The sequence below is a fragment of the Kockovaella imperatae genome, assembly GCF_002102565.1.
Source record: "Kockovaella imperatae strain NRRL Y-17943 chromosome Unknown BD324scaffold_1, whole genome shotgun sequence".
NCBI lineage: Eukaryota > Fungi > Basidiomycota > Tremellomycetes > Tremellales > Cuniculitremaceae > Kockovaella > Kockovaella imperatae.
In genome coordinates this window covers 1,719,907-1,741,793 of record NW_019028941.1, presented here as the reverse complement: position 1 = coordinate 1,741,793, position 21,887 = coordinate 1,719,907, and the positions used below count along the sequence as shown (strand labels likewise).

The following is a 21,887-nucleotide window of genomic DNA, read 5'->3' as shown; positions in this document are numbered from 1 at the left end:
TACAATGCCAATGATAGCCACTAGCTTCGGATCCGAGGCTCATTGTCACGTGACATTGACAAACCATAACGTAACACATCTTGCAAAAAAGTTCAATTTGACCTTCGACCGGCTGTAGCATCCAAGCAGCAACATTGCTGGCAGTAGTATCTCCTTGAAAATGGCCTTCCTGAACAGAGAAGCATCGTCTTCCAAGAGCACAGTCAGGAATGGCAAGGATGTATCGAAGCAGAGACCTCGTTCAGGCTCAGCACCCCGTGTCAATTCGAATCAAGCCAGACGAGACAGAGCAGATCAGGAGCTGATCTCGTTGCAACAGAGGATAGATACTTTCGTGCGTAGAGTGTACGGGCGTGCCTGCAATCCGCTGATTCCTTTCTTAGGATGCCAAGAAGCCTATAGAGACTTTCTCGGACCTACCTCTGTCTTCGAAGACCCTCAAAGGTGAGTAGTCTTTCGTGCCATGTCGAGCTGACCATTGACCAGGTCTCAAATCATCCCATTTCGTCTCTCCGACACCTATCCAGTCGTTGTCCATCCCAGACTCGCTGCGAGGCAAAGATGTACTCGGTTCCGCGAAGACTGGATCAGGCAAGACTTTGGCTTTTCTGATCCCTCTACTGGAACGTCTTTACATGCTCAAATGGGGTCCCATGGATGGCCTCGGAGCAGTAGTCATTTCACCTACCAGAGAACTCGCTGTTCAGACTTTCAACCAGCTGAGAGATATCGGCAAGTACCATTCATTCTCCGCTGGACTGGTCATAGGCGGCAAGCCGCTCAAGGAGGAGAGAGATAGGTTGGGAAGAATGAATATTCTCATCGCGACCCCTGGAAGATTACTTCAGCACCTGGATAGCACGGTCGGTTTTGAGAGCTCTGGTTTGAAGGTTTTGGGTGAGTTAGAGGCCGTAGACAAAGCAGCTGATTCCCCTCCTTTTTCCTTCCAGTCCTTGACGAAGCGGACAGATTGCTGGATCTTGGTTTCTTGCCGGCCTTGAAAGCCATCGTATCGCATTTCACCACTGGTTCGATGGATGATCCGACTTTACGTCGTCAGACTCTCTTATTCTCCGCCACTCAATCTTCGGATCTCGCTTCGTTAGCAAAGCTGTCGCTGAAGGACCCACTGTATATCAACTGCAATAAGCCGGGTGAAGAAGGTGTGGTGCCTACCAATCTGGAGCAGTTCTACGCCGTTGTCGCGTTGGATCGGAAACTCGACGCACTGTGGGGCTTCGTCAAGAGCCATATGAAAATGAAGGGAGTAGTATTTGTCACATCTGGCAAGCAGGTGAGTCGATCACTATCACCATCATATGTGTGTTTCTCATCGTTCAGGTCCGATTCATCTTTGAGACTTTCCGTCGACTTCATCCCGGTTTACCCCTCATGCATCTTCACGGCAAGCAGAAACAGCCTACACGATTATCCATCTTTTCTAAATTCTCAGCATCCAAGTCCGCCCTCTTGATCAGCACAGATGTCGCGGCGAGAGGTCTAGACTTTCCCTCGGTCGACTGGGTCATTCAATTGGATTGCCCGGACGATGTGGATAGCTATATCCATCGCGTAGGCCGAACGGCACGATACCAATCCGAAGGCAAGGCTTTGTGTCTCGTCTGCCCATCTGAGGAGGACGGCATGGTCAAGCGATGGGAGCAAAAGGGTCTGGACGTCAAGAAGATCAAAATCAAGGATTCTAAGATGGGAAGTCTGAAACAACAGATGCAAAACTTTGCGTTCAAAGACCCAGAAATCAAGTACCTGGCCCAGCGGGTGAGCCAGTATTCCCATGTGCGTGACTTCGTGCTCACATCACCTCACCAGGCCTTCATCTCGTACATGAGGTCTGTTCATCTTCAAAAGGACAAGACAGTGTTTGACTTGTCCGAGCTACCTGCCGAAGCATTTGCTGAAAGCTTGGGACTGGCCGGAGCGCCCCAGATCAAGCTAATGGATAATGGGCAAGGCAAGGCCAAACGCATGGGTCCTGCTGCCACCGTAACGAGAGTCTCTGTCGATGATGGAGAAGTCAGTGATGATGAAGGACTGGGCATTGGCGCTCAGCGAGAGATTGTGGGAAGTAGCGAGAGTGAAGGTGAAGATTCTGAGCAGGGATCAGGGATGGACGAGGAAGAGCAAAGGTCTGGGGACGAGGGCAAGTCTGAGGAAGTAGTGAGTATTGCCTTAGCGTGTCAGCTCAGCTCGGTCTCGTGCTGACGATTTCCCTCTCAGTCGACTGCAAAAGCAGCTGTCAGAACCAAATACGACAGAATGTTCCAGCGAAAGAATCAGTCTATTCTCGCTCCTCACTACTCGGCCATGGTAGCCAAGGATGATGACAGTGGTTCGGATGACGACGACGTCTTGAAGCTCGCGAGACAGGACCATGACTTGTCGGGAGATGAAGATGCGCACAGCGGCATTGAGACCCATCACATCACCGAAGACGCTCAAAAGGACACATCTGATGGTCCCAAATTCGCCGCACCGACTATGCTTGCGGCTGAAGATTTGTCCAAACGGAAACTGAAAGCTGCGTCTTCGAAACGAGGGCTGTTGAAGACTAGACCGACGGCTGAGAAGGTTCTCTTTGACGATTCTGGCAATGTCACCACATTCTACCAAGCTGGTCTGGAGGCTGAGACTCGAGCTGGCGCTCAACGTTCCGAATTCGTGAAGAACGAGCGAGAACGAATGAAGGACGCTACAAAGATTGATAGAGAGGCAGCGAGAGAGATCAAGAGGGAGAAAAAGAGAAAGAGAAAGGAGAGAGAGCGAGAGGTGAGTGGAATAAGTTGAGCGGTGATTTTCTTGGCGCAGATGTAATGACGCTTGTACGCAGATGCGCCGCCTTGCTGACGATTCGGGCGATGAGGGTGGCGGAGCCATTGCTATGCTGGGCTCTCCTATGGGCGAAGCTGAAGAGGATCTTGGCGAAATGTCTACGGCGGATGAAGAGAGCCATTCTCGTCAGTCAAAAGCTCAGAAACAGAAGCGGAACCACGTCTCTAGCATTGAGGATGAGGAGGCATTGGCCCTCAGTCTCCTGAACGGTTAGCACTCGGTCTCGTCCGTCATGCAACCCTTGTTGTTCGCACTTTGCATTCATTCGATGGCTATCTATTATGGTTCATATTTTCCGCTATTTGCTTTTGCTATCGCTACGACGTTGCAAGTCCCGAGTGTTTCCGCTACAAGCCAGATAGATGTGATGGTAAGGGAGTGAGATGTCTGTTTGAGATATGTAATGTGAAGTCATTCAGCCAAAGAGAAGATACAGAGAGAAGGATCAAAAAGGGACAAGAGATTCTAGTGGTGGTAAGTAGTAATACAGCGATTCGACGATTGTTTTTAGAGAAACAAAGAGGTTGTTGGTTCGACAGATCGACAAAGTGATGAAGTATTGGTTGGTGGATAATTGCGAGTTTCTAATATACAGCGTATCGTTTGAGCCTCCATGTTGTTGACGGGATTCCGGAAACGAGTCATTCCTGATTATACCGTGGCAAGTCATAGTGAGGGATACAGTTGGGAGGGAGAAAGCGATTGTGAATATTGTTCTGAATGGACTAGTGAATGATTGGCGTGGAAGTTGATTGGCAAGACTTGGGCATCTATGAAGCTTGAAGTGAAGGTGGTAATCCTGGGCTTGGAAAGGGTTATAATGAGCGGACGAAGCGAGACTTTGTACGTGAATGAGCGTGTGAGATCAAGCGACGACGGTGAGATCTTCGACGCGTCCAATCATGCCGTCGACTTCCATCATATCTTGTTCGTCGTCGAGGTCATGTTCGCCAACTCTGAGCATCTCGACCTTGCCAGCAGGCCGGCTCTCAAAAACATCCTCTTCTGGGATCTGCATCGAGAGAACTCGAGGAGTCATCGGCGTCGCGAGAGTGTATGAAGAGCTTCGAGACGATGCCGAATGGATAGACGATCCGGAGTGATTTCGGAGTGGGGCTAGGGACGGGCGGACAGGACGGGAAGGACGAGAAGGAGCTGAGAGACCCAACAGATTGGATTGATGAGGTGAGACGCCGGGACGCATGGGTCTTGAATCGGCGCCGGCGGATCCAGGCGAAGAGAGACGCTGAGGCGAGCCCGGGTGAATGGTGATTCGAGGCAAAGTCGCGCTGAAAAAGTCGGGAGGTGAGTCAGGAGGCGTGGGAGGCTTAGGCAATCATTGTCAGTACTCCGGGTAGAAATGAATCGCGTAGACATACAGTGGTCATGGCTGGGCCCGCGCAGTTCAATGGCCTGGCCATTTGTTGAGAAGGAGGTGACCTGTTCCCTTTACATCCGATGCTGCTCAAAGTCCTCTCCAGAGGAGGAGCCACCAATTCACGCTTGTCCGGTGTCAAATGTCCGCAAGCATTGGCTGATGCCAATGCAAAGGTCGACTTGGAAGTATCTCCACAAAAAGAGTGTGATCGCTTAGGAGCACCAGGCCGTGTGGCCAGGCCAGGTCGATTTCCAGACGAGGGAGGATCGGCGAGTGCGCTCATCGCTGTGTAAGGCGTGCAAGGCTCGAGGCCATATGCAGACGCTGCTTTCGGTGTTGATGGTGCACTGTGTTGCAACGATAAGAGTCGTCGAGGGAGAGGAGGTCGACTGGGGAATGTGTGTTGAACGGGAGAAGATGACACGGTCATTCCAAAGCAAGGGCTCGACATGGGCGCAGAAGAGGTGTACATGGCAGACATGGCGAACAGAGAGAGAGTGTGTGTGTGTTGGTGTTGTGTCGAAAGGGCTGCAATGTTGATTTGAGTCAAGAGATATTCCGAGGCAGAGGCAAGAAAGGAAGGGCTATGAAACAGACGAATCCCAGGATGCTACAGAGATATCGGAAACAGTATATGCTACACGGAATGAGGGATCAGTCAAGACGATCAAAAAAGATTCGGTTTCAGGCAGACATGATGACACAGGAGGGGGGTCCGTCGTCAAGGGGGGATAAATATTGCCCGCAGAGTCTCTGAATGACTCTTGGTTGCGTATCAAGGATTGATACGGTGGGTGAAGGAATGAGAAGAAGACGAACGAGCCTTTTGGTCGAGGGATAAAGGACGTCGGGAAGGGAATGTCTGTGCGGAAGGCGGGAATGTTGACCAAACTCACTAGTAACGAAAGATTGATGTTGAGCTTGGAAGCCGGTTGGGGAGGCGCCAGGCAGGGAGGGGGGGCTTCGATTGGTAGCTGACGCAAGGGGCTGTCTGCGGGCCCTGCGAGGATGGCGACGGCAGCGTAATGTCGGTCGACAGCAGCGACAAGGTTGGGTGAGTCACCCGTGAATTTTTGGGAAAGAGTCGAGGGTCCAGGTCTAGATTTTCTATGTGAGAGCGCGTGTATGAGGTGTGATGGTGGTGCTGAGGAGGAAAAGGAATTTGAGGAAAGCAAGGGAAAGATGAATTGTTCCATTGGATGGGATGTTGTGGACTATGTAAAAAAAAAAAATGGGTCCTGAGTTTGGTGGTGGTCGTCTGGGCGGTGGTGGTGGTGGTCGTCGTGGTGGTGGCAGACCTCCCCAGGAGATTTTCGGTTATTTCCTAGCGTGCGTGCGTGACACAGGGTCCAAACTTCGGGCCCATGAAATTCCGTGCGCCGTCGATCAGTATCTCTTCCGTCTTCGTGATCTCCCTAATGAGTGGTGGCGACGAGTTTTTTTCTTCTCTTCTCTTCTCTTCCTTCTGGTCCCTTTCCTTGGGTAGTAGCTATTTTGGACAGCTTCAGTTCTCGGCATTCCGCCTCGTTTCAGGGTCAGCAGCAACAGGCAGGGAAGCGGGGGAAGGGTGGCCAAACAGTGTGAATTGATCTGGTTTCGCCACCGCGTCTCTGTGGATTTTGCTCCTCTGACATCAGCCGCGAGCCAACAAAAAACTGGGCGGATGTTTTTAGGTTAGAACAGCAATGAGCGGTAAGAGGACAGACGACACGTCGAACACTTGTCATTTAGACATAATTTCAAGCCAGCCAAGGGACTCCGGGGCGTTACCGTTCTTACGCTTCGTTTGACATAATTGTGCAAAAGGGGAGGAGAGGTGTGGGGGGGGGGGGGGGGGGGAGGGTGGAGAGGGATCAGGGAAACTCGACCCTTTGTCTACAACGCCTTGCACATGTGTGAATATATGTGTCCCTACGACCGTGTGATTCTCATCCCATACAGCTGACCATTACAAAATAGAAACCCATAGAGACGAAAAAGACTGGAAAGTCTACAGCCACAACGTACCTGGGTCCTTGTATCCAAACCCCCAGCCCGTGCAATTGACGTAAAAACAGATCCTGATCCTCGCTCGACCGACTCCTTGGTCCCTTGAATACTAGAGAAACATCCTTTGCATCTAGCTTCAAACGTCGCGACGATGCGGAGCCATACAGATAGCCGTTTGTCTCAAACGTTGCAAACTCTGCATGTTACATAGGGATACCATGTACAGTTACCGCTCGAAACAAATTGAACTGAGATGGCCGCAACCGAAGATCAGGGATTGAAAATCATAGAGATCCCGTAGTTTTCTGATCAACCCGTAGATTAGTTTTTTTTTTCCTTTCTCTGCTTCTGGTGGTCTCTTATCCCAGAGACAAGAGCAGCGGGTCGGGGCACCGATCGACCGCACACACCACCACACGCGCACAGACTTCCGGCCGACCGAATTTTCTGGCTTTCGTCTACCCCCTTTTCAAGTGAGCTACCGGGAAGACGGTTCGTTTTCCATGAGGGGACGGAATGCATTTGAGTTTGGACAGTGACTACTATCGGACGATTGTCAGGAAGATTTTCTCTAGAGTGACAGGCTAATCTAACAACTGTTTGAAACGATCCAGAGCTAGAGGCTGTTCCACTATCTGCATAAGATTATGGACCAGAGGGATCCTCCAAAAAGAGGGTCCCCTATGTGACGCGTCGACACGGTGCGATGACAGGAGAGAAAGCAGAAAAAAAAAACTAGCGTGTCTTTTCGGAGTTGCCGTGCTTGCCACCATGAGATCCATCGGAGTCCTTCGTCTACCACCACCACCACCACCACCACCAACCTGTCCTGACGCCTCCACACGTAAGGACGCCTCAGAAAGGTGCCACATGTCGTCAATGGTAGGAGAGCAACGATGTATCTGCTTTAAAATCCGATAAGAGATGGAGATTTCCCCGTTTCCAACCCTCACAATGGCTGAATCTTCACACGCGTGAAACGGGTACATCAAGAGCTAGGCAAGCAAGGGCACCATGCCAGGACACTCGAAAGCCGAGGTGGCTTTCCGCTGCAAGATACAAACTCCTCCGGTCAGGACACGTGGCTGAACGAGGTCCGGCTAATTGAGCCGCAAGATTTTACGTTATCTATCCAGACTCGTCACTGATTCAATACATATAGCAAACGGAGCTCGGCTTCACGATCCCAGTAGATAGGCCGATGATCACGCATTGGTAAGACAGTGATCTAGGCCTTGCGATTCCGCCGCTCGCCGAACTCCGAGCGATGGACAGAGCCACGTGTGACAGATGGCGAGACAAACCACCGTGGCGGTGACAGGATAGTGAGGTGATTAGTCCTTTGGGCGAAACTCACGGCGTACTTGAGGTGACGAAGGATGGAGACATGAGGTGGTCTAGAGCTCTTCGCACGCAGGCGACGCTATGGATCACATGGCATGAGAGTAGCCGTCTTGAGCGCGAGATGTATGGAATTCTCGCAATAAGGACACGGCCGGTCTCGTTGAGAAACAGCAGGGAGACGAAGGGTATGAGGAAGAGAAGACCCGTTCGCAAAGATCGTCCGTCCTGTTCCAGCTTTCAGGTCCAGACGTCAGTGGCACAGGTCTGCACATATCATTAGGCCCCAACGTGGGATTTGTATTCCATGCCTGAATCACACATATTCGTGCCGATCATTCTAAAATTGTAGCATCACTGATCTCCAACGGCACTGGCACGGCAGAGTGAAAGAGCACATGAGTCTCCGTGCGTCTCGCCGATCCCGTAGTGATGCAGGCAGCAAACATTGTTGAGACGCCGGAGGAATTGAAGAACCAAGCCACCAGATCACAATATCAACAGAGTTGCCGTTGGTTTCATCACTCTCCACGGCAGACACGTCCTCTTCGCGGCATGCTCACAACAAGATGGGCAACTGTAGATACACCTCCGAGAGCGCCAACAGGCCAGGGGGAAAAGAGCATCAGTGCGAACTCATCGTATCGCAAAAGGGAGCAGAGATCCAGGTGCCAGCCGAGAGAACACGTTCCCGCTTGGTATTGCACCGGCATTGTTCCGGCAGCATTTTCGGCCGAAGTTTCACCCTCGTCAAATAGGTGACTCCCCATACAGCTTCTATCTGTATATCCGAGCTAACGAGTGAAGCAGAGGGGGGTTTGGATCTGATGATGTGGCTGTAAGCTACTGGGCTCTAAGCTACGCTATCCATGTTGCCTGTAACGACAGCCGCTCGGCGGCTTGGCTGGAATTTAGGATCCAGATCCAGACTGCGCATCGGCCAAAGGTGATGATTGGAACGTGCGGATGCCAACAATGAGTTTCGTTTAGAGTCTGTGTTGTTCGAGAGGTGGAATATTCCATTGCAAGCACTGCCAATGCATAGAACGATAAGCTGTGATAAGATGCGACCATCATCATCGAGCATGAGCGTCCACCGTCGGTCGAAGGGTCACCGTCGGTCAACGAGCCGCGGTTGACGGGATCAATTCCAGTGATCAGATCTAAGGCGGGAAAAAAAAACGGTTAGCCCAGATTCCCACTCATGATATAGATAGCCATTGATGACTCAACTGCCTTTCAAGCCGGCTTACGATCGAATTTTCAATCCAAATGAGGTGCTTCGGGCTCGGCATCATTTTTATCATGTGGAGGGGGGGTCTTTTTTTTTCCAGACCGCAGGTCGATCTCGGTCATAGATCAGTAATCATTCATCTTCCCACTTGCATATATATACCTAGGTGTGCCATAGCTATCGGTCCTCATCCTCCCTTTCATTTCCACCACCACAGCTACCACTCCCCGCCCCCAATTCCTACCAGATCAGACATTCTCAAACTTCAACCGCGTATCGAATAAACCGATCCTATCTCTGCCACATGTCAATAGAGCAACACTCCACTGCTACTGAGATGTCTAGGACACCTACCGTTCACTCAACAGACCGCACAGACGGTACTACCACGCCTGTCACGTTGACAGACGCCAACCCGATGGACCACACTAAGAAGGCTCAATCCACTCGTAGCACCAACAACGATGACGAGTTGACTCCTCCACCGGTCGCAAGCACATTGGGCAAGGTCGAAGCTGAGCTCGAGAAGGAGGGAAAGGTAGCCCACAAGGTCCCTTCAGATGCATTGTCATCCCTTCCCAGGGCGAGAAAGAATATCCTTACCCTTTGTTTCTGTCTGGCCATGGTGAGTAACCGTACAACCGAAAAGATAATCCATACTGACCCCGAAACCTTATAGTTTATCGATGCAGCCGGTGTTTCGGCCACCTTCCTCATGACCGCTCCGATCTCGGAAGACTTGGGCATCTCTGCCGGAGATCAAGCATGGGTCCTCGGAACCTATTCCATGGTCTTCGCCGCCACCCTGTGAGCATATTTGCTTTCTCATTCGGCAACGACTGACCCTGTCTACCCAGCCTGTTTGCCGGTCGAATTGCCGACCTCTACGCGCCTCACCGAGTCTACACTGTTGGATTCGTCGGTATCGCCGTCTTCTACCTCATCATCTCGTTCATGGACTCCAAGTATGCCTTCTTCGTCCTTCGAGCCGTCTCAGCTCTCTTGGCCGTCCTCACTATCCCATCAGCCATCAATATGATCATTCAGATGTACCCTGATCCTGACGAGCAAGCCAAGAAGCTCGCTCTCTTCGGTCTCGCCGGTGCTCTTGCCAACACTTTGGCCCTTGTCCTTGCTGGTGTCTTCCTCCTCGCCAGCTGGAGATGGTACTTTAGGTTCATCACGAGTGAGTCGTCAGCCCTTCCTAGGTCTCACACACCACTGACCCGTTGTCCAGTCCTCGTCGGACCTTTCGCTGTCCTCGCATGGTTCCTCTTGCCCAAGACTGCTGCCGTTGCGGAAGACCTCCCTGGTGCCGCCAAATTCAAGCGAATGGATCTGGGAGGAGTCTTCATCTTGGTCGCCGCTCTCATCCTCTTCATCCTTGGTTTCACCCAAGCTCCCACTGATGGATGGAAGTCTGCCACGTTTATCGCTCCATTCGTCATCTCCATCGTCCTCTTCGCCGTCTTCGTCGTCTGGGAGCATTACATGCCACGAGGATACGCTTTGCTCCCTCATGACATTTGGTCTTACCCCAACATCTTCCCATTGATCCTTCAAGCCTCTGCCGTCTTCATGTGGTTCGCCACCGCTCAACTCCGTATCGCCACATACTTCCAAGAGGCCCTCCATGACTCTGCCATTCTGGCAGCTGCCAAGCTCTTGCCCATGGGTATCACCGCCTTGATCGTCGGAATGGGATCTCAAGCCTTCCCCAAGCTTATCACCCGACCTCACTACGTCCAACCTGTCGCCGCAGCTCTGTGCTTCGCTGGAAGCATGTTGTTCGCTTTCAGTAACGGAGGTGCAGGCAAGGATTACTGGAAGTGAGTCGAAGACCCGGTCGAAAGTTCTGCCCCAACCCCCCACCTTCCCCCTTTGGCATCCCTCATTGTATCCTTTTGCATGCTGACCATCTCTCAACAGGTTCATGTTCACTGGCCAGATTATTGGTAAGTGGCACGGTTCATTGTCGTCCGTTCTTTGACTGACCTCGTCCAGGTACTGCCGGTGGAATGATCATATTCATTGGCGTGAGTCTCTATCTATCAGACAGCGAGACACATGCTGAACGGCACTTTCTAGACGAACACAAACATCATTATGAGCTTCCCACTCGAATTCGCAGGCATTGGAGGAGTGAGTTTTAGGGCAAGCGCTGCCTCTTCCAGTGTCACAATGCTGATCCACAATCGTTTCACTAGTCATTCGCAAACATTATCTTCCAAATCGGCGGAGTAATCGGAATTGCCGTCCAAGCTGGTCTTCTGTCCACTGGAAACGGTACCATTCAAGACTGGACTGGATCCAGAAACTCCTACTTCTTCACCGGAGGATACGTGTTGGCGGCCGGAGCCATCTTCCTCGCTTGGTACAGGCAATCCAAGATGCCCAGGCGTGAAGGCGTCCCAGCGGCTGTGTAATCGCGATTGACACTGTGTGATATTCTCCAGTCCTACTCTGCATGACCTAGAAGATTTAGACGAGAAACGACGTATTATAATTAATATCAGATGAGATAGAACAAATGCATGTTGTACAGAAATGCCACATGCCACTTTTGACAATTTTCTGGAAATTTGCTTCCGTGACCGGTTCGTTGTATGACCGAACTGCACTTCTAAATGGAGAGCGTCATGCGCGATGTTCCGACCTGGGGTGTCGACTGGTTCGAGATCAGGTACTCACGGGCAGCCTCGCTGCTCAAGCATGGTCACACGTAATTGGAGACCGCTTGTGGAGAGAGGCTGAGACCACCGCAACTCCTGTGCCCTTCTGACCCAACGGCTGTATTCAGAACCTGAACAATCCGAAGCAAAACGGAAAACCCCTCCGGTCAAAGGAAGTCCTGAACGACCTTTCGTGCCTGAGTCTACGCTTCTGAGTCTATGTGACACCATGTGGTCCAGTATGAGTCAAGGGCGACCTGCTGACTCCGAATACACTGTCACGATCAATGATGCTGGCTTAACTTCACAACTGGCTGACGTAAATCGCTGCGCCATATTGACAGGCTGCCTCGCTGACGGTCATACACTAAGCACAAAGCTGAAAGCTGACGCACGGTCTGACTTGCATAGCGCAGATTCTGGAATCAAAGGATGCCCTCGAGATGACGTGAAAATATGATATGACGCATTCGCTGACGCTCCGAATGACTCGCTGAGAAGGTATATAAAGTCTGCTCATGGTCTTCAGCTCGCCACTTATCTTCTCTACATTTCCATCGCTCAACATGTCTTCCAACCACGCCATTGACACCAACCCACCCAATGGGACTGACATTCACATCACTCGGAGAGGCTCGAGCTGGTTATGGGCAGTTTTCAGCATTATGGCGGTATCAGACCTCATCATTATAGGATGGCACTTTATGGTCCCTCGAGGTCAGCGAGTCTTCCATCAGCTCGCAGCAGTGAGTGACTTCAAAGGAGACTTTTCTGAGCTGATGAAACAAGATCATCCTTACCACCGCGTCCATCGCCTACTTTGCCATGGCTTCAGATCTGGGCTTTGCAGCTATAACCACCGAATTCAGTGGACATGGCTTCCCTGCCGGGACTTACCGACAGATATGGTATACCAGGCAAGTCTTTGCACCCTGGGCTCTTCTTATAATGTCTCAGGTACATTGACTGGGTCATTACCACGCCTGCACTCCTTCTCGAGCTCGTACTCGCCTCGGCACTCCCGCTGTCTGACATCATCACGTTGATCTTTTTCGACCTCGTCATGATTATAACAGGTCTGATCGGCGCCCTGGTACCTTCGAGATGTGAGTCCGGTATCTTGGCAGGTTTCTTGTGATTGACGACGCTTCCTTAGACAAGTTTGGCTTCTTCGCCTTCGGATGTGCCGCCTTATTCTACATCTGGTGGGCACTCTTGGGACCGGCTCGCACCTCTGCTAGAACCATTGGGGCTCCCTTCAAAAGATCTCTCACTATCTCGGCTGCCTACCTCTCGTTCATCTGGTTGTTGTACCCGATCGGCAAGTTTCATCTCCGTTTTCCTTTACGCTGACTCGGTACAGCCTGGGGTGTATCCGATGGAGGCAACGTCATCTCTCCAGACTCCGAGATGGTCTTCTATGGTATCCTGGATCTGCTAGCCAAACCAGTCTTTTGTTTCCTCCATCTTTGGCAGCTTTCTCGCCTCGCCTTGACCCTACTCCAGCTCCGCTCCGGCAAGTTTAGCGCCTACGCTTCTGACACTACGACCCTGCACAACGAAAAAGTCGGTCATCATGGCGCTGGCACCACCGGTGTGACTGCAGGACCTGGACGACACTCAGATGCTACCGTTGTGGACAATGACTCGAATCATGGCGTAGGCAAGACCAACAAGACGAGTCGATTCGGACTGGGTCATCGTCATCAAGGCGCCGCGCCGGCTCTGACCGCGGCCAATGACGGTACTGAGCCTGCAACAGTACATCATCCCAATGCGAATATGGCCCATGACAATGGTGTGACCGCCACTCGAAACACCGATGTGGCCTGAGGACACGAACCGTGTAGATTCCCCCCCTCTCATCAGCAATGGATCTGGTGTTGATATATGACAGCGAAGAATGAATACAAGTGTGCTCCAGGATCATGCCGCCGAGACCTATGTGCCAAGAATCTCTCAGCAGATCTACATGATGTCGTTATCACCACTCGCAACGTGTCTTTTGCCTTGATCTGACACGAAGAGGGATGGGACGGCGAAAGGAAACAGAAGCCACAAAGTATTCGCCACACACCCCTAGTTTTCATTTATTAACCTTCATCCTTTGTTTCTTTCTCTCGCGTTGCGCCCTTGATTTTGATTCCGCTTTTTGGTCTTCGGCCGTTACACCCAAAGGGAAACAAGAGAGAAAGAACACACCCACCATCCTACCCTCGTGTCATCCCAATTATCAACCGCCCAGCCTAACTCAGCTGCTCAATCTCCTCGGAGGACGACCACAGAGGTCACAAAGTCATCCATTTTACCGGTCATAGCAGATCCCATCTTCACGACTCAGCGTCGATTCTGAGCAGCAACCATCTCAACTTTGCGTGTCGCGCGTAGTTCCACACTGGATGGATTGAATTACCAAAACACACGCCTGAAAAAGAGGGGTGGAGAAAGAAGCGAGAACTTTCAAGGGTCCGGTCATCATCATCGACTCCTCGCAGCAGCGGAGAGGGGTCGACGGACCCAGCATCACGCCTAAAGGTCGACGTCGCATCTACTTATCCACACCCCTCGCTCATCATGTTGGGTCGAGGTCAAGTCGCCGCTTGGGTTCTCGGTTTGGTCCTGGGTGTCAGAGGTGTCGCAGCTGGCTACTTGAGTGTGAATATGACTCCGTGAGCATCGAGTCGAGACAGACACATCATGTCATGCTGACGGCTTGCTCCTCAGAGCAACTCAATGCGGAGTCTCAACAGTACAGTAAGTCATCCCCATGTCAGCACCTCCTCACAGCCTTCTTTTTTTGTTGACATTTCGATTAACAGATGGTGGGGTGACGATGGGCCGTATCATCTCCTTCTCACACCCGTGCGTATAGCTCCTTGTCCGGGGCAATAGCCTGCTGACCGAGACACAGACTCAACACGTCGAACACGGCTACAATGTGGGTTCGCTGCTGCCCGCGTCCACGCCAACTCACACATTCGCAGGTTTGGGAACCGTCTCTTCCAGCCGATAGCAATAAGTATAACCTCACCATTCGTCAGCCGACTGGCACACATTTTCTCCTCACCATGTGGGGAGCGAGTGGAATCTCGTATGCCGCGACTACGGACGTGATGAGTGGGTGCTCTGTCCAAGCAAAAATCACATGGTATACTCATCCACTCTCAGCGGTCGGTGCCCCTTTGGACAACACTGGCGCATCGTGCTTCTACAGCGATGCTGATATCCTGTCCCTCTATTCCTTTTCCTTCAATATCAGCGATTCCGGATCAGACTTTCCACCCCAGTGCTCGAATCTGACTTTATCATGGCCAACATCACTCGAGCAGAACGTGACGGGATTCAATGGAACGGAACCCGCAATCAAGCGGCCAAGTACAGAGGAAATTCCCTCGTCATCCAAACACAAGGGCAACACGACGTATCCACCGACCATGTTTGGAGTCATTCCTCTTGGCAACTCATTCTCGATTCCCATCACTTATGATGTCGACTCGCCTTTTGCCGATTCCCTACCGCCCGAGTCATTGTCTGATCAGCCAACGACATGGACGTATAATGGCGAGACGAACCTGAACTGGACGATTGATCTCGCGAAAGGCACCCGTTTCATCCTCGTCGCAGGTATCGGAGGAGACTCGCAATGGGCAAGTGGTGGCAGCAGTGAAATGATGACTGTGGGACAAGGTCTGACAGGATGTGTTGGAAGTGAAGATTACGGAGGTAATGGCGTCCCAACCATCACCGCCACTGGAACCTCCAGCAGCTATCCTACTGTGACCTTGGACGAGCAGCCTACATCTTCGTCTGCCGCATCGTCTGGACGCTCGGTCAATGTCGTCAAGACGATCGTGGCCTGTGTCATCTCCGTGTTGGGAACACTGACGGTCGTCGGCCTGGTTTGGTTCTTCATTCGCCTGAGACGTCAGAAGCGAGATCTCGCCGGGACTGGGAATGGTGGGCGTCCAGGCAGTGCAGGTGGATACAGAGACTCGTTTGTCAAGAAACGCTCCGTCACGTTCGATTCGGATACATTGGGTCCCGCGAGCGCTCGAGATTATTCATCGACAGATTTTATCACCATGCAGGATCGTCATCCGGTACCTACGCACACGGACGACATGTTTGGACCACGCCGTACAGCTTCGCCAGACATGACCGACTTTGCAGCCGGTTCCTCGGACGAACAATTCACGCCGACACGCCGGTCTCGCCTGCCATTGAGTCTCGATCCTCAACCCGCACCTATCCGAGGCTTTGACCCTAGTGGAACAGTGACGAGTATGGGGACTTACTCTTCACCTATTTCTCCCGTTGGATCGGCTGCGTTCATACGACTTGACGCAGAGTCGTCGCAAGACGCTCTACTGCAGAAATCACACAGTCGAAGTTTATCACAAACCGTAACCAGCACCTTTACCATGCCGAGACAATCTGCCGGACTGCGGCTCCACGACAGGGGAAGTAGACAGAGCGTGGGCGAGCCTGGGGAAGAGGAAGAGGATGAACATGAAGATGGAGATATATCAGACTTGAAGTTGGAGACGATTGCTGCGGTAGATCAAGGAGGTCTGGCCAGTTCAAGTACGGGAGGTGCAAGAAGTCGTCGCAGGAGACCGAGGAGAATTGAAGGAGAGACAGAGTATGTCGTTCATCGAGATGCTGGGCGGATACACGGAGGTCAATCAGAACACGTCCGTAGAGTTGAGCTGCCGCCGCGGTACGAAGAATTGAACTGGGAAGAGCAGCAGGACGCGATGAGAGGGGATGCGTCCAGTCGATCCGTCCGCAGATGATGATGGGGTCGTAGTATGAGATATGGACAATCTGGGGCCGGATGTAATATGGCATATAGAGATCATCTAAGCACATTCTCACATGTATCAACTAATCGAGGGCGACGGAAACTTTGGGGCTTTGTGATGAGCCAACGAACTCATTTGATCTGATGGAATGCATGGGAATGCGCCACGATCGAAATGACCCTCTAGATGAATGATGTTCTCAAACGAAATGTCCCACACTATCTGCCCCAACCGATACCTCCCACTTCATTCTGAAGCAAGAATCCTACCCGTCGCTGAGACTTGGGAGCTGTTCTGCCTCCCGTGGTCCTCATTTCCTGGCACACAAACGAGTCTGGCGCGCCGCCCCAATCCTCCAGAACATATTTGCTAGCTCGGTGATCCAGAGCCTGGTCGACTTCTTCTCCAAACAAATCCCTGGCGAGCTGTGTATGAGAGACTCCACCATAGGTCGTAACGCATCGTGGGTCGACCAGAATTCTAGCTGGGGTGAAGGCATGGTTGGGCACAAGATAAGCAGATGCGGGCAAGTCCGAAGGTGAGAGCGGTTCAGGAGCCGGGCCTGAAGCATCCTCGTCAATAGCATCAATGTCGGTTCCCGCCTCCTTGGAATCTTTAGATCCTGCCTCGACAGCCTGTTGAATCTTCTTGTTTCCTTCGGGCTGTTTCTCGACTGGGTTCTGACGCTTGACTGGAGCCTCATGCACCTGCTCTTCCTTCTCTGAGGCTTCCAGACGTTCGACGAGATCCTCGTGACGCTTTCGATGTCCAGAGCCGTATTGATGATGTCCATTACGTCTGCCCTCTTTCAAACCGCTCTTCGCGGCGTCTGTCCACAGATCTCGACAGAACCACATTTGGGTCGAGTCCATACACTGCGTTTCGGGGTCCCAGTTGGGCTGCTCAGCCGTCGAAGAGAGATTATGGGCATGTTGGGAAGCTCGATAGGAGATGTGACGGTAGTAAGACTGTTCAGGGTCCACAATGTGTGTGCCGGATTCGCAGCAGAATACTTGTAGAGGTAAATGGGACTTGAAACGCTCTGCTCCGATGTTGTCTCGAGGAGGTCCAGCTTCGGGCTTCGAGTTGGATTTGGCTTGTCGGAACAAGTTGCCCTCGATATCTCGTGTTCGCCATCTGAAGGTCGTGTCAGCAATGGGTCATAGATCCTTCGTCAACCCAACTCACCGATCGGAAAAGATGAAGAAGCCATTGTGCTCCGCCCAGTCCATTCCGCAGACCATGGCAGCACTGTTGGCTTCGCTGACTCGCAAACTCTCCAAGACATCGTTGGGACAGGTGAAACCCTTGAGCCAGATGACACGGTGAAACTTGAGTCTCCGTTTATTCCACAATTCGTGCAGTGGTTCCAGAGCCATATTCCTTGACGTAGCCTCTTCCAATGGGTAGTAAGCTGCGCTCGGGTCCACAGTCATAGGTGGGACCCGTCTGATCCTGAAAGCGATACCCAATATAGACATGACTGCCTCACAGAGATCCGCAAGGGTCGGTGTGGAGTCTGTAGAGTCTTGATCGAGCATGGAGACGAAGATGTTTCGCGTTCCCAATCGTCTGGCCAGTTGCACAATGACGGCCAACTGATCCACCAAGAAATGATCCGCCGAATGAATCACAATGGCAATGTAGTACAAGTGTCCCTTAGATGCCAAATCATCATACGAATCGTCCTTTTGGTTCTGACCAAAAGGCCGTACCAGTCCCGGACAAGCGGCTGCGACCCATCCGTTGAATTGGAGCAGATCATCCACCACGGTCCGCATGATCTGAGTGTCTAGATGAGCGGTCTCTTTATCGGTAATGAATGGCTTTTGAAATCGCGTCCAGTAGTCCAGAATTCCATCGGTGACTTCCACGTCGAACAGATCAGGACGATCATCTCGACCTTGACGTGATTGCAAGAAGGGGTATTTAGAAACGTCTAGGGTCTTCTCAGCGAGGAGGACGCGTTCCAATACGCCGTGAGATTGGATCTCTTCACCAGTTTTGGATGGTGCGAAAAATAGGGCTCGGAGGATGAGGACGCCGAGGAAGGCAAGCGCTGCTCGAATAGCAAGACGCTGTGTGTGCGGAGTGAAGGACAAAGGGGAAGATTGTGCTTTGGAAGCCATGTTGGGGGATTTGGGCACGGGCGAATTGCGATTGTGTCTTCTCCTAGACTCGTTGAACCCCGTATTGGGGTATCGACCAGCTGTTGGGGAGGAAAAAAAGTCAACGACGAGTGCAATTCAGCAGCCTAGGTCACCTACTGGAGGAAATTTTGACCTCGGATCGAGGCTACTTCCGTAGCCTCAAACTACGTCTATCCTTTCCTCGCGTTGTCAAGCGTGTGAGCCGGTATACGGTGGCCAGATGAAAAGGGCGAGGAATGGTCTCTCTAAGGGTCGCGTCGTAGCTATGATCGTTCGAGAAAGCCGTTTTCGAAAGTGCACAGCAGTATCAAGCCGAGACCAGCTCCCTATTCGAATGCAATGGGCGCGGAATGGTGACACTAAGGACGCAGACGAGTCTGACTGGGATGCAATTCACACAATGGAGATGGGATACCACGATTAGACACGGCAGAGAAAAAAGTGCGGTGGTGTGAAGCGGAAGCAAAATTCCCTGATACATTTTGTTGGTGTATGGATAGTGGCTACAAGAGATGAGGTGGACCCATGGGCTAGTTTCCCATGTGCTTCAAATATCTGCTATATCATAGCGAAACGAGCTTAGTACTCTGCGACCGATTCCATGGTCTATGAACGTCAGCTCAGGTCATTTAAAGCTTGCTCACAAAGGGACTGGCAACAGGTCCATCTAAAATATCGAGTTCCTCCTCTGTGAATCCCAGTCGGGGTACGACGAACAATCTCAGAGGAACGAGCAGCATGATGATGATAGGGAACCCAATGGCTGCGATGGTCTGGTGTTGGATCTTTAGTGGAGCTCGAAAGCTTCTCCGCTCACCTGTGTGATCGCAAAGGTCGCTCCGAATCCGAGCAATTCCACAATAGTGAAGATGCAAATACGGGATTTTCGAACCCGATTTAAGGGCTCCCTGGGCGAGGTCGCGCGCTTTTCTCGGACCAGGTAAAGCATCTTTTCCGTCACGCCAGATGATAGCAGAGCGTCCGTGCCCATGTACCACTGTAGTCATCAGGACTTTCCGAGGTGGGGAAAGCGCTTCACTCACAAAAAGTCCGGCAAGAACCCCCTTAGGGATAAGCCCCAGAACGTGCTCGAACGGCTTGGTCATGAGGACCAAACCTGACCATGTGTCAGAGCCTTGTTCGGATCACCACCAGCCGATACACTCACACAGACAACCTTGGGAGAGATTCGACACCCTCTGCTCCACCACAGCTACTGGTACCTCTCGCCGACTCGCATTCTCCTCCTGCATTGCCTTCCTTTTTTCCAGCTTATCCTTCATACTCATTCTTCGCTTTGGTTTCGGATGGGCTTGGCTGGATTGACGGCGATGCAAGTTCCCCCTCGCCTCTTCCATATCTGACATCTGGATGGTTTCTTGATCACGGGAATGAGAACGTTGAGGTCGATCATCCCCTTCATTCTCAGAGTTGGCACTTTCTGAGGAAGTAGCTGGATCCTTTTCGTAGCCTAGAATCACGAGGGACGCGGTGTGCAGGGGAGCTTGGGGGATCAGACCTACCATGTGCCGTCAGTCTCGCCAGTCGAGTACACAGCGGGATCCTCACCGTTAGGCGCAGGAACGCCGAAGACACCAGCGATGAGGGTCGTGCAGCCCAACAAGAAGAAATCCCAATGGAAAGCAGCGGGTTTTTTGAGGGGATATTCGGAACCTTGTGCAATCAAGGACTACCACCATCATGTAAGCAACCAAGCAAATCAAGCAAGAAACGGTCTCACGGATACGTTTGCGTCAAAGTAGAACAGTATAAACAGGATCAGACCAAAGGGCAAGGCGATCCCAACGTATTTCCCTTCGAGATGCCAGAATTTGATGACCCAGTCGCGACCGCCCTCGGCACGGAAGTTGGCCTCATTCACGGGAAGTCTCATGTTCGATTCAAGGACGTAGCTGGGGCAAGTCAGCAGCAGAATGAAGCAGTCAATTTACGAGTCAAAGCGGCCCCAGTAGGCGAGACCTGTGATCGCAATGATCGTTATTGGCATTCCATAGTCCGAACAAAACCGTCGAAATTGCCTCCCGATGAGTCCAGATCGAGCAAGGGCATTAGCATAATGCGGCAATATGAGCGTCAAGATGGCAAGACTGGGAGTGCATCAGGTCAAGCGGACTGGCTGAAATTTTGGGAATCGAGCTCACATTATACCAAGGAATCCACCAGTGACTGATGACTGAGAGAACTGCCGAGTGATGACCTGGATTCCATATTGCACATAGACTGCTGCAACGTAGAAGCCAAAGGTATCGCATGCGAACCGAGTGACGTATTTCAGGCCCTTGACCGCTGGGGATGCGGTCAGCTCACTCGTTCGAAACAGACGCTCTGCTGAAGCTTACCGTTGAACAGTGCTGAGACCCAGTGAAAGATGGCGCCCCAAAGGTAGACCCATCCCATGAATTCGAGATAGACGAAGCCATCGTTGCGACCCTTGAAAATGTCATAGATAGTCTTATTGAACACAGTGATGGGTCCTGTGGGGCATCAACTAACTGAAACGTGTACCGGCAAGCGGCTACCTACCCGTCACACCAGAGATGAGGAGCGGCTGACCGCCGAGAAACGACGCCGCTCCCGCTGCAATGAACTGAGAATGATCTCAGCGAAGACTCGGAGCGTAGGTATCAAGTGACTGACTGAAGCGAGCAAAACCTCCTGCACACCGTACTGGCCGGTCGTTTCCTGTTGGATGTAAGTGACGTTTTCATGGCGTATCTGTGACTCCACCCACTATAAGGTCCAAAGAGAAAGCGATACCAGGCAAAACATTTGCGAAAAAGATGAACTGGGAATGGGTCAGTCAAGTCACTCCCCTCGCCGTTGCCAAAACTCCACTCACCAATGTCGAAGGGACGACTCTGTAATTCCATGCGTCTGTCCAATCGCTCACATACCATGGTGCCCGCTTTCTTATATCATTCCGCATTCCAGCTCCGATCCTAGGCATCCAGCTCCATTTATCTCCATCGGCAGCTTTTGAAGCGAGCTTCCCAACCGCATGTACTGCCGCATGAGACTTGGTGTTCGAATCTCGACCATCCTGAAGGGTGGGAGTGGAGGTGAACTGCTCTCCCAAACGCGGAGGTTCAGAATACCTAGAGGCAGATACGACGGGGTGCAGGAGAGTCAAAGGTGGATCTGGTGGGTTCGTAGGAGGCTCTCTGCGAGGTAAAGCACGGTGAACAGGGATACCTGGTGAGGACGGTGGGGAGTGGAGTGATCTTGTTGACAATCGGGGAGAGGCCGGCATGGTGAATCCGGGTTTCATGGGTGTCGAAGGATTATAATGACAGGGATATGATTATAGTATACGATGATAGTACGACTTCAATGATGTCTCTCATGACCTTTGCAGCCCATCTCAGTCTCTGTACAGACGAACTCCGATCGATTCCAACAGAAACTTGATCATGTCTGAGGTATTTTTTCCTGCCGGAAACTCGAGCG

At 51.8% G+C, this 21,887-nt stretch overlaps 8 protein-coding genes across 8 annotated transcripts; 5 read left to right on the top strand and 3 right to left on the bottom strand.

The window, feature by feature from the left end:
* Positions 1-160: 160 nt before the first annotated feature.
* On the top strand, positions 161-3,064 carry BD324DRAFT_648071 (P-loop containing nucleoside triphosphate hydrolase protein; the record flags this gene model as incomplete). The annotated part of the gene is made up of 8 exons (XM_022017775.1): positions 161-334; positions 384-444; positions 487-897; positions 951-1,294; positions 1,342-1,779; positions 1,831-2,178; positions 2,239-2,787; positions 2,849-3,064. 8 exons carry the CDS (start codon positions 161-163, stop codon positions 3,062-3,064), a joined length of 2,541 nt encoding a protein of 846 aa, XP_021874862.1.
* A 651-nt stretch (positions 3,065-3,715) lies between these two features.
* On the bottom strand, positions 3,716-4,709 carry BD324DRAFT_648070 (hypothetical protein; the record flags this gene model as incomplete). The annotated part of the gene is made up of 2 exons (XM_022017774.1): positions 3,716-4,177; positions 4,230-4,709. 2 exons carry the CDS (start codon positions 4,707-4,709, stop codon positions 3,716-3,718), a joined length of 942 nt encoding a protein of 313 aa, XP_021874861.1.
* A 3,186-nt stretch (positions 4,710-7,895) lies between these two features.
* Positions 7,896-8,817, top strand: BD324DRAFT_47206 (hypothetical protein). The gene is made up of 2 exons (XM_022012880.1): positions 7,896-8,316; positions 8,369-8,817. The coding sequence occupies exons 1-2, from the start codon at positions 7,991-7,993 to the stop codon at positions 8,535-8,537; spliced, it is 495 nt and encodes a 164-aa protein (XP_021874860.1). The 5' UTR covers positions 7,896-7,990; the 3' UTR covers positions 8,538-8,817.
* A 393-nt stretch (positions 8,818-9,210) lies between these two features.
* Positions 9,211-11,218, top strand: BD324DRAFT_640781 (putative efflux protein EncT; the record flags this gene model as incomplete). Its single annotated transcript, XM_022017371.1, has 8 exons — positions 9,211-9,417; positions 9,472-9,599; positions 9,650-9,978; positions 10,030-10,621; positions 10,722-10,747; positions 10,797-10,828; positions 10,881-10,934; positions 11,000-11,218. The coding sequence occupies 8 exons, from the start codon at positions 9,211-9,213 to the stop codon at positions 11,216-11,218; spliced, it is 1,587 nt and encodes a 528-aa protein (XP_021874859.1).
* An 812-nt stretch (positions 11,219-12,030) lies between these two features.
* On the top strand, positions 12,031-13,268 carry BD324DRAFT_640780 (hypothetical protein; the record flags this gene model as incomplete). Its single annotated transcript, XM_022017370.1, has 6 exons — positions 12,031-12,210; positions 12,254-12,372; positions 12,422-12,570; positions 12,621-12,785; positions 12,828-13,123; positions 13,227-13,268. 6 exons carry the CDS (start codon positions 12,031-12,033, stop codon positions 13,266-13,268), a joined length of 951 nt encoding a protein of 316 aa, XP_021874858.1.
* A 694-nt stretch (positions 13,269-13,962) lies between these two features.
* On the top strand, positions 13,963-16,396 carry BD324DRAFT_47138 (hypothetical protein). Its single transcript, XM_022012878.1, has 5 exons — positions 13,963-14,133; positions 14,189-14,326; positions 14,376-14,402; positions 14,449-14,581; positions 14,633-16,396. Exons 2-5 carry the CDS (start codon positions 14,198-14,200, stop codon positions 16,258-16,260), a joined length of 1,917 nt encoding a protein of 638 aa, XP_021874857.1. The 5' UTR covers positions 13,963-14,133; positions 14,189-14,197; the 3' UTR covers positions 16,261-16,396.
* A 91-nt stretch (positions 16,397-16,487) lies between these two features.
* BD324DRAFT_648066 (cryptococcal mannosyltransferase 1-domain-containing protein) lies at positions 16,488-18,398 on the bottom strand (the record flags this gene model as incomplete). Its single annotated transcript, XM_022017773.1, has 2 exons — positions 16,488-17,406; positions 17,458-18,398. 2 exons carry the CDS (start codon positions 18,396-18,398, stop codon positions 16,488-16,490), a joined length of 1,860 nt encoding a protein of 619 aa, XP_021874856.1.
* Positions 18,399-18,889: 491 nt separating this feature from the next.
* On the bottom strand, positions 18,890-21,855 carry BD324DRAFT_613520 (HCO3 transporter family-domain-containing protein). Its single transcript, XM_022014505.1, has 14 exons — positions 21,280-21,855; positions 21,172-21,225; positions 21,078-21,122; positions 20,964-21,027; positions 20,780-20,914; positions 20,582-20,726; positions 20,372-20,527; positions 20,161-20,332; positions 19,989-20,109; positions 19,588-19,938; positions 19,463-19,536; positions 19,237-19,416; positions 19,064-19,192; positions 18,890-19,025 (listed from the first exon to the last, which is right to left on the bottom strand). Exons 1-14 carry the CDS (start codon positions 21,706-21,708, stop codon positions 18,999-19,001), a joined length of 2,082 nt encoding a protein of 693 aa, XP_021874855.1. The 5' UTR covers positions 21,709-21,855; the 3' UTR covers positions 18,890-18,998.
* Positions 21,856-21,887: the final 32 nt, after the last annotated feature.

What these genes read in the sequence shown, in the direction of transcription:
- BD324DRAFT_47138 (XM_022012878.1), top strand. Translation starts at nt 14,198, where the DNA reads ATGCGGAGTCTCAACAGTACAGTAAGTCATCCCCATGTCAGCACCTCC. An exon ending in ATCATCTCCTTCTCACACCC is followed by an intron (nt 14,327 to 14,375) that starts GTGCGTATAGCT and finishes ACCGAGACACAG; the next exon opens with ACTCAACACGTCGAACACGG. An exon ending in ACGTCGAACACGGCTACAAT is followed by an intron (nt 14,403 to 14,448) that starts GTGGGTTCGCTG and finishes ACACATTCGCAG; the next exon opens with GTTTGGGAACCGTCTCTTCC.
- BD324DRAFT_47206 (XM_022012880.1), top strand. Translation starts at nt 7,991, where the DNA reads ATGCAGGCAGCAAACATTGTTGAGACGCCGGAGGAATTGAAGAACCAA. An exon ending in GTTTCACCCTCGTCAAATAG is followed by an intron (nt 8,317 to 8,368) that starts GTGACTCCCCAT and finishes CGAGTGAAGCAG; the next exon opens with AGGGGGGTTTGGATCTGATG.
- BD324DRAFT_613520 (XM_022014505.1), bottom strand. Translation starts at nt 21,708, where the DNA reads ATGAAACCCGGATTCACCATGCCGGCCTCTCCCCGATTGTCAACAAGA. An exon ending in GGTCTCAGCACTGTTCAACG is followed by an intron (nt 20,727 to 20,779) that starts GTAAGCTTCAGC and finishes CCGCATCCCCAG; the next exon opens with CGGTCAAGGGCCTGAAATAC. An exon ending in TCTCTCCCAAGGTTGTCTGT is followed by an intron (nt 19,537 to 19,587) that starts GTGAGTGTATCG and finishes ACACATGGTCAG; the next exon opens with GTTTGGTCCTCATGACCAAG.